This window comes from Setaria viridis, chromosome 3 (assembly GCF_005286985.2).
Source record: "Setaria viridis chromosome 3, Setaria_viridis_v4.0, whole genome shotgun sequence".
Taxonomy (NCBI): domain Eukaryota; kingdom Viridiplantae; phylum Streptophyta; class Magnoliopsida; order Poales; family Poaceae; genus Setaria; species Setaria viridis.
In genome coordinates, this window is record NC_048265.2 from 22,187,122 (window position 1) to 22,196,377 (window position 9,256).

Below are 9,256 nucleotides of genomic sequence, written 5' to 3' on the forward strand. Positions count from 1 at the left end.
CGGACTTGGCGTTGTGGTCGTCTCAGGTGGGGAAGGCAGCGACGGCGGCGGCGTGAGCATGCGCCTCATGCACGCGATTGGCGGCGGCGGCGCGCTCCAGAGCAAAGTCCGCCGCCTGCTTCTCCGCTTGTTGCGCGCGAGCAAGGGCCGCGTCATGCCCTACTTGAGTGACACGCTCTTGCTCCTCGTGCTGGGCGTCAACGTCCACGGCCGCGTGTTGCTTCTCAGCGGCGGTGGAGGTGGGAGGGGTGAGGGGAGGAGTCTCGGCCATAGGTGGATGCGTAGCCGCGAGGCCGCGCTAAGGCAGCGGAAGGGTTGGAATTGGGTGGAAGATCCGGACTTGTGATACCATGAAAGCGAGTATAGCTATGGAAAGATTAGATTGATTTAGAGAGTCAAAGCTCATGTACATATACACGCAAGGAGGTCCTAGGGTTTGGTTTATAGCATCAACACCAATCAGAGGATATTCTTATCTAACCTAAACCATCCATCCATCTAACTTAGGATGGGGCTGGCGCACGGCCAAGGAGGCCTGTGTGGCTACTACCCAGGGCCCAGAGGGCTGGCCATATATGCCCATGCTAACAATTAGCATAGACATAAAGGAAAAGTTGCTTTTACTACCCCAATTCACTTTGTCCATTTGACCATTTTTACAAAATTTCGATTTGTTTTATCGCTTTAGTTATTTTGGATGGATCAATTTCATCTCCAAATGATATGTCTATTTTTTCCACCCTGTATAAGTTAGGTTTTAAGTTAAATATTGTGGGATGATGATTGGTATCATAACCTATGTTAGAAAAATACTCTGCCAACCTTTTTAGATTACTTTCCTTGCATTTTCATATCTAAGGGTTACAGTAGTATAAGATTCTCTCAAGTATGAAAATAATCACAAAAAGAATTTCTAATATGTTTATGTAGGATAGGGTATAGTACGGTGTCAACCACCACACCACAAAATTTGGATCCAAACACTTCTAGGAGAAACAAAATACAAATTCTACTAGGGGATTAAACTGTCCAATTTGAATAGCCCTAGGCAAAGTTTTCCAAATGGGCCAGGCCCATTGGGCGGCCCGAGGCCCGACACTAAAAAGCTCGGCACGAGCACGGGCCCGGCACGATGATAGTGCTGGGCCTGGGCCGCATCCTCGGCATGTTGGGCCAGCATGGGCACGACATGATTATTGGGCCGGCCCAATGCTGGCCCGACACCCCAGCGTCTCCTTGCCTCCCAACCGTTGGATGAGCATACGCTCCCCTGTTAACCGTTGGATCGCACTGTTGAGAGCTCAGTATATAATAGAGAAAAAACCTAACTCTCTATCCTCCTACCCTCCTCCACTCCTCCAACAGCAGCCGCTGCTCCTCCTAGCTCCCTCCCTCTCTCGTCTCTCCCGTGATACGCCTGGAGGGCGCCCACCGCCGCCGGGAGGTGCTGCGGCCGAGACGCGCCTGCCCCACCCAGCATCACCGGACCGCCGGGGGCCACCGCGCGGCCTGGAGGCGAGCCTGCCCTCCTCCTCCGCCGAACTGCCAGGGACCGCCGTGACGGTCTGGAGGCGCGGGTGCCACCGCCGGACGGGGGCCGCCGCACGGCCGGAGCCACCGCTGGACGGGGGCCGTCGCCCGGGGTCGCCGGGGGGGGGGGGGGGGGGGGCGCTGGAGGCGCGCCGCGCGCCTGCTGTCGCCGAGGGCCGCCTGGAGGGGCCACCGCTGAGGCCGCCGCCCCTCCCGCCACCGTCGGACCGCCGGTGGCTGCCGCGCGGCGAGAGCCACCGCCGGACGGGGGCCGTCGCCTGGGGCCGCCACGGGGGGCCGCTGGAGGCGCGCCGCGCGCCTGCTGTCGTTAGGGGCCACCTGGAGGGCGCCCGCCGCCGCGGGGGCCACCGTCGAGGCCGTCGCGGGGGGTCGCTCGCTGGCCGCCACCGCTGCTAGTGCCTGGCCCGGCACTAGCACGGCAAGGCCCGTCGTGCCAGCGGGCTGGCCCGACCCGATAAAAAGGCCGTCGGGCCGGACCTGGGCCGCCTCCTCGACACGCAGTGCCAGCCTGGCCCGGCACGAAAACCCTTCGGGCCTATTTAGTGCCGGGCCCATTAGTGCCGAGCCACACCGGGCTAGTGCCGGGCTAGGGCCGGGCGGCCCATTTGGAAAACTATAGCCCTAGGGAGCTAGATGATTTAGTATTTTATTTAACGGGATGTTTGTGTCCCCTGCTAGCGCACGACAACTTGTCAAGGGTAGTGAAATGGATCTTCAGCAAATGTAAATAGTTACTTTGTCAACTATGATGAAGTTGAGAAGTATAGTTCAACATCCTATTCGAATGTATATGCACATGTATATACAACATGTTTGCTCAGGTTACAACATGCATCATCTTTTTCTTCATGCAGGTTATGATGCGTCCTATGTTTGGTGCATTTGGAAAGGCTGGAAGTTCCAACTCGATTGCATTTGTGAGCAAGGTAGATCAACTGCACCTGTTCTAATATATTATGGATGAACAACATTGTTTGGTTCTATCTCAATCAAGAAAAATGACATTCTTGACTTTTCATAATAAATACAATGTGGCTTCAATCGTTAAACTACTATTTTCTATTTGTAAAAACTATGTGAGTATTTTTTGTGATAATTTTTTCCATAGCAGTTCTATATTTCTGATCCAAATAGCTTCAGCCATATGTTTAGTAAAGAACCAATCTGACTGCACAAACTACTGAGGAAACATGGCTACAGAAAATATCTTGCACATCAAGAAAAAGAAAAAAAGCTTGAATCTTGTTGTCTGCTCTTGCCAATTTACAATGGCTGACAGATCAATTTCTCAATCTTTAGGTTGCTATAAAGAAGCTGGAGTTGCAACAGAGTAATTGGAAAAAAGGGTGGAAGCTGTTAGTGGTGTTCGATGTTTGACAAAGCTCGACATGAAGCTCAATGACGCGCTTCCAAAAATAGAAGTTGACCCTGAGACCTACACAGTTACTGCTGATGGTGCTGATGGAGAGGTTTTGGCATGCCACCCACAGTACCACTGTCTGGAAATTACTTCCTATTCTAGAAAACCACTGCATCAGCAATTTACTTTTTCAACAAGGTGCATTAGGGCTCTCCCAATGTTCTCAGAAACCCCGTTCCTAAAATGCTGAGGAAGACCCAGTGTCGCATGCACGACCCGGTTTCGCTCGTAATCCAATGAACAGGAAGTAGCTCCGAGGCGCGTGCCAAACCCGCCGGACGCCGGGCATTGCTCGCCGGCTCGCCGCAAGATCCAGACAATATGCTGCTGCCCTCCTGCGTCCCGCGACGTCCGCGCTCGAGCTCCCCGCGGAGTGGAGTCCGCCGCTCGAGCTCTCCGTCCCCCGCGCCTCCGATCTCTCTGCTCCGAGAGCTACAGTGTCTACAACCTCATCCCTGAGCCTTACCGCACCCTCGGCGTTGTCGCCCACCAGCTCGCTCCCCATGGCCGCTAGCTCCCAAGCGCTGCGCTCCCCCTCCGCCCGCTCGGCACCGCTGCCGCCGTCTGCGCGAGCCTAGCAGCAGCCGCCAGCACGCGCGCTTCAAGCAGCTGCCGGCAGGCCCGGCCGCCGCGAGCCGTGCGCCCGTGCCGTCACCCGTGGCCTCGCCTCCCGCGCCCACGACCCCGCCATTGCTGGCTTGCCGTCGCTCGCCGGCTCAACGCACGCTCTGCAAGACTGCAGGTGCTGATTCAGAGAAGATGGACGAGCTGCTATTTGCATCTCGAATATAAAAGGGAACGCTTGCCCTGCATATGATTCCTCGGTGATTTGATTTGGGGAAAAGACAAGAGGTGATGCTCGTGGGGGTGGATTTATCTTGGATTTTGTCAGATGAAAATCCGATTCGCCAGCGGCCGCTGCAGCCCTCTTGGATTTTAATGCATTAAGACTGGCGACGATTGCAGTTCATTTTCTCCAACGCTAGCGCATACATCGACTTTTTGTGTAATGTGCGGGTTTATCATAGATGGAAAAGAGGGATCGATGTTTTTTAGCCAGGGCTAACGAGGACAGGAGTGCTTGTAAGATTAAATAATCAAAACCCAAAAGACATGAGAGCATGCATTTCATGACGTCTATGAGGACGGAGCAAACGAAAGGCCATTGGGATTACCGTTCGGGGTCAAGTGAAGGAACAAGGGAGCCCTGAAAGCACTGAAAGTGTTGTCAGTGTGGGGGAAACCAAAGTATGAACCGTTACTACTAGTCTTTCAGGCAGGACGTACGCAACAAAATAGAACCAACTCAAACGATATCGTAAATGCGAGACATGATAAACATAATCAGCCTCACGGGTCACGGCACACTAGTCTGAGCCTTTGAGATGGGGCTCCTCTGTCTCAAGAGGCATTGCTATAAAAAATTGCTGTAGCAGGGGAATGGGAATGCTGTAGCAGCCCACCCATCAGCCTTCGGCACATCACCATACTTAAACCTCCTTAATAAATATTTAAACATTGTGCATGCAGTAGCAGTTCTTAATTTTATCAATTGCCTCTTCTGGGACGACCATCTTTATGTCCATTTTAGTCCAATTAAGGTGTGATATACCCTCCTAAACTTTAGTACCTGTCACATTAGATGTTTGGATACTAATTAGGAGTATTAAATATAGTCTAATTACAAAACTAATTGCACAGACGGAGTCTAATTCGCGAGACGAATCTATTAAGCCTAATTAGTCAATGATTTGACAACATGGTGCTACAGTAACCATTTGCTAATGATGGAGATTCGTCTCGCGAATTAGTATAGGAGTTCTGCAGTTAGTTTTATAATTAGCTCATGTTTATTCCTCCTAATTAGCATCCGAACATCTGATGTGACCCTCCTAAAGTTTAGGAGCTTGTATCCAAACACCCCTAACTCTCAAACCAATTACCAATGTGCTGTCTTTAGTATACGGTGTGGCACCTTTAAAATGTGGAAATTAAACAAAGTCGACTAAGTTAAAGGTAAAAATAATAGCCACTATTTGTGCAATATTTGCTGATAGATGTTAGCAAACTTTCCATCTAATGCGTTCCGTGAGTCATGTGACACTAGAGCACTCGAGGATGATGGTTCAGTCCTCAAGAACTTCACACACTTAATGCGCATTAGATCAGAATGTTGACAGTGATCACTGATCAGCACTGTTTGGTGTAACTATGGGGCGTTTTCTTCCGGTGACTTATTTTTAGCACGTGTCACATCGAATGTTTAGATACTAATTAGGAGTATTAAACGTAGACTATTTACAAAACTCATTACATAAGTGGAGGCTAAACGGCGAGACGAATCTATTAAGCCTAATTAATCCATCATTAGCAAATGTTTACTGTAGCAACACATTGTCAAATCTTGGACTAATTAGGCTTAATAGATTCGTCTCGCCGTTTAGCCTCGACTTATGTAATGGGTTTTGTAAATAGTCTACGTTTAATACTCCTAATTAGTATCTAAACATTCGATGTGACGGGTGCTAAAAATAAGTCAGCGGAAGAAAACGGGGCTATGACTTCGCAAAAGAAAAATCTTCCTTTCAAAGATTCCAAACTACATACAGCAACATTAAAAAAAATAACGGCATGATCTTTTGTACATTCGCATAGCTTGCAAACAATGGTCTATCTATTAATGCCATTGTCCAATACTTGTTCATGTACATCTGAATTCACATTGCAATTAATCATTCTATTTATCAAACAGCAATTACTTAGGTCGTACACATACAGATGCATACTATAGCCTAGACCTAATATGCTGCAATGCTAACTTTGCCAAGTCCTTCCTTAAAATCTTACCCGCTGCATTTTTTGGTATTGTATTCACAAAGAAGACATGGTGTATTTGCTTATAGTGCACAACCTGCGCAATGAGTGATAACGATTAGGTCCCCTGCTACACATTACTGATTATAAAATTGCTGTATTGAGGCATATACCTGTTTGGCGACAAATTCTTTGATTTGTGCTTCATATAAGTTACTTCCTGAGCTTCTAACGATGAATGCTACCGGCAACTCCCCAGCCTGATCATCAGGGTATCTGTATGAACAACAATCAGCTTGCCCTTTTCAGTTTTCACTGGAGTGTCATACAGAGCAGATTTATGATTTATCTCATGTTCTGGTGTGTATACTTACGGCACAACTGCAGCTTCATCAATATTTGGGTGTGTCTGAAGCAGGCTTTCTAGTTCTGCTGGAGGAACCTGCATTAAAAAAATGCCGTCAGGAGAGAAGCCAAGTGGACACTGCAAGTCCGTAACAGAGGGACTGCTAGGACATGAGATTGTTGATTAGAATAATCTAAAACGTTAGTGGTTACCTGGTAGCCTTTGTACTTAATTAACTCTTTCAGCCGATCAACAACAAAAACGAATCCATCTTTGTCAATATAACAAAGATCTCCTGTTCTCAACCAACCTTCACTATCCAAGATCTTAGATGTGGAATCCTTATCACCAGCATAACCTATGCTAGTGCTCAAAAGAGAAAAAGTGCCATTAGAGTATTATATCCAATATAAGGGATAGAAATAATATATCAAGAACAGGCACCTTATTACGCACTGATGAAATTATGAAAATTGATTTGAATCATATAGTTGAAATTGGCTGACAGCATCCATCAAGAGTTAAAGACACCATATAAAAATGCCAACACACAAAATTTCTTATGAAATGTTCGCATATTCTGTTGCATGTGTCCTAATTTTCTAAATAACTGCAAGGGTTGGTAGCATCTTTGGTGGCTTAAAGAACATTCATGAACAAATAGACTGTTTAAAACTATAAATGCTGAAATCCTTTGTCAGTTATCCAAAACTTGAATCTTTTTCTAGGATATTAACTAGTCTGAACATATGTGAGTTTCACAAAAATGGCACATGGTGCAAACATATCCTAATACGCTGTGTATCCAACTGTCCATTCAAACTACAGCTACAAGAGCAGGGTGTTATTAATGCAGAACTATTGCACATATGAGCAAAATGTATTGTAGCATATTGTTTTCTTAAATGACAGCTATGGACCTACCTTTCATCACAAAAGGCCCTCGAACCCAAAGCTCCCCTGGCATACCAGGAGGCAGGGCAAGCCCTGTTTCAGGATGAACAATCTTCACTTCAGCGCCCCATAAAAGACGACCCACGGACCCAATTTCTCCACTTTCTTCCTCTCCAGCAGCACGGCAAAAACCAGCTGTAGTCTCCGTAAGACCATACCCCTTTTGCAGTTAAGAAAAACAATTACAATCCACAGCTCATTGATAAATCTAATTGACCCATTGAGCACCATAGGCATAGTTGGGGTTTATCAGTAACGTAATTCCAAGAGATTGAACTATATGAGTTATCAAAGACAATTGCACGGCACCTGAATAATTGTATAAGTACGAACTAGTGCACATAATTTCTGAACAATAACTACTAAAGTAAAAATTGAAAGGCATGAACTTGCAGCAGCAAAACCAACCTGCTGAAGGCGGACGTCAGGGAATTTGTGGAAGAAGCGCCGAAAGAGCTCAGTCGCCATTGGCGCGCCACCACAGTTCACGGCCTGCAGCGTGGCCGCGCGGGCAATCAATGTCTCGTCCTCTTCGGCGGCCCGCACAATCGCCAGTAGCGTCGGTGGCGCCAGCGCGAGCCGCGTCGCCCCAAATCTCCCTACCGCAGCCAGCACCTCCCTGGCGTCGAATCTCCTCGCCGTGTGCAACACCAGTGTGTTCGCCGACGGCGCCACCCTGAAGCAGAACGTGAAACCGTATATATGGAAGATGGGCAAAGCGAGCATCAGCACCTCTGCAGTCGCCGGCCCCCGCGTGGCGTTAGAGGCCATGAGGTTGCGGTGCGTCAGCACGACCGCCTTGGCGCGCCCGGTGGTGCCGGAGGAGTACAGTATCGCCGCCGGGTCCGATTGGTGGATCACCACATCTGTCCCGTCGGCCGTGCCATCCTCGTCGTGGGGTTTGTGGAGGAAGGAGAGAAATCTTGCGGAGTCGAGGAGCACGGTGTTGAGGCCGGGAGGGAGCTTGCCTGTGGTGGCCTTGACGGCGAAGGCGACGGAGGGACCGGAGAGCGCGACGAGGCCGGAGATCTCGTCGGCGGTGAGGGCCGGATTGGCTGGGGACACGATGGCGCCGACGGCCATGAGTGCGTAGTAGAGCACGGGGATGTGGAGGCCGGGGAGCGCGAGGACAAAGGCGACGTCGCCGCGGGAGACGCCCAGGCGGGCACGGAGCGCGGCGGCGAGCGCACGGACCTGGGAGAGGAAGGCGGGGAAGGGGACGACCTCGCCGGTTGCGGCGTCGACGAGGGCTGGGCGGGAGGGGAGCGTGGCGGGGAGCAGGGAGAACGTGAAGGACGGGAAGGAGAGCGGGAGGTCCGGCGGCGGCAGCAGGAGCGGCGGGCGGAGGCTGTGGAAGGTCTTGGTGGCGGCGCAGTAGCCGCTGCGGGGGTCAACGTCGGCCGGAGGCGGCGGCATGGTTGGTTCGCCGATTGGTGCGACGGCGAGTTGGGCACACCTATGGAGGGCAGGGCCGGAATGCCGGCTGCGCCGCCATGGCGAGGTTGAAGTTGGATTAATGTGAACACTGAGTTGGACTGCTGAGGACTGAGGTTGCTGGCTAGTCGCTAGCGTGTTACGTCACTAGACAATCATACAGCAATTCAATCGAGCATTATATCGACACGTGATTACTGATTACTTGCCTAATTACAACGGTAGATGCGCAGGCGGTAGATACGGTGGTGAATGATGCTCCTGCGGCCAGCCGCCAGCGGAGTACAGTGACGTTGAGGAGGGGGACGACGACAGCACGCGACGGTGCATGAACATATCACGTCTCATATTGATTTTTTCCGATAAAAGAATTTTCAAAACAATGTATTTACATAGCTATAGATCAATCTCTCAGCCTCTCCACAGTTAGTATGCACACCACAATTTTTTTTTTTCTAAACGAAGTAGGAACACTAATAGCTACTTCCTCCGTTACAAAATGTTGGTTATTCGCATACATGTTACTATGCATCTAAATATAGAGTTATGTCTACATGCATAGCAAAATCTATGAATCCAGAAAAATTAAAATAACCGACATTTTAAAACGGATGGGGGTATCAATTATATTATAGACTAGGTTGTGATCCATGTGCATTTTTTTATAGTAGATGCAAAATGGTAGATATAATAGTCATTCCCATCAGATGGTCAATTGGGTAATAGGAGGATCGACT

At 49.4% G+C, this 9,256-nt stretch overlaps 1 protein-coding gene across 1 annotated transcript; it reads right to left on the minus strand.

Annotated features, from left to right (window-relative positions):
- Positions 1–5,533: 5,533 nt before the first annotated feature.
- Positions 5,534–8,643, minus strand: LOC117850698 (4-coumarate--CoA ligase-like 7). Its single transcript, XM_034732557.2, has 6 exons — positions 7,494–8,643; positions 7,056–7,245; positions 6,344–6,489; positions 6,160–6,227; positions 5,959–6,061; positions 5,534–5,882 (listed from the first exon to the last, which is right to left on the minus strand). The coding sequence occupies exons 1-6, from the start codon at positions 8,499–8,501 to the stop codon at positions 5,757–5,759; spliced, it is 1,641 nt and encodes a 546-aa protein (XP_034588448.1). The 5' UTR covers positions 8,502–8,643; the 3' UTR covers positions 5,534–5,756.
- Between the last annotated feature and the right edge of the window lie 613 nt (positions 8,644–9,256).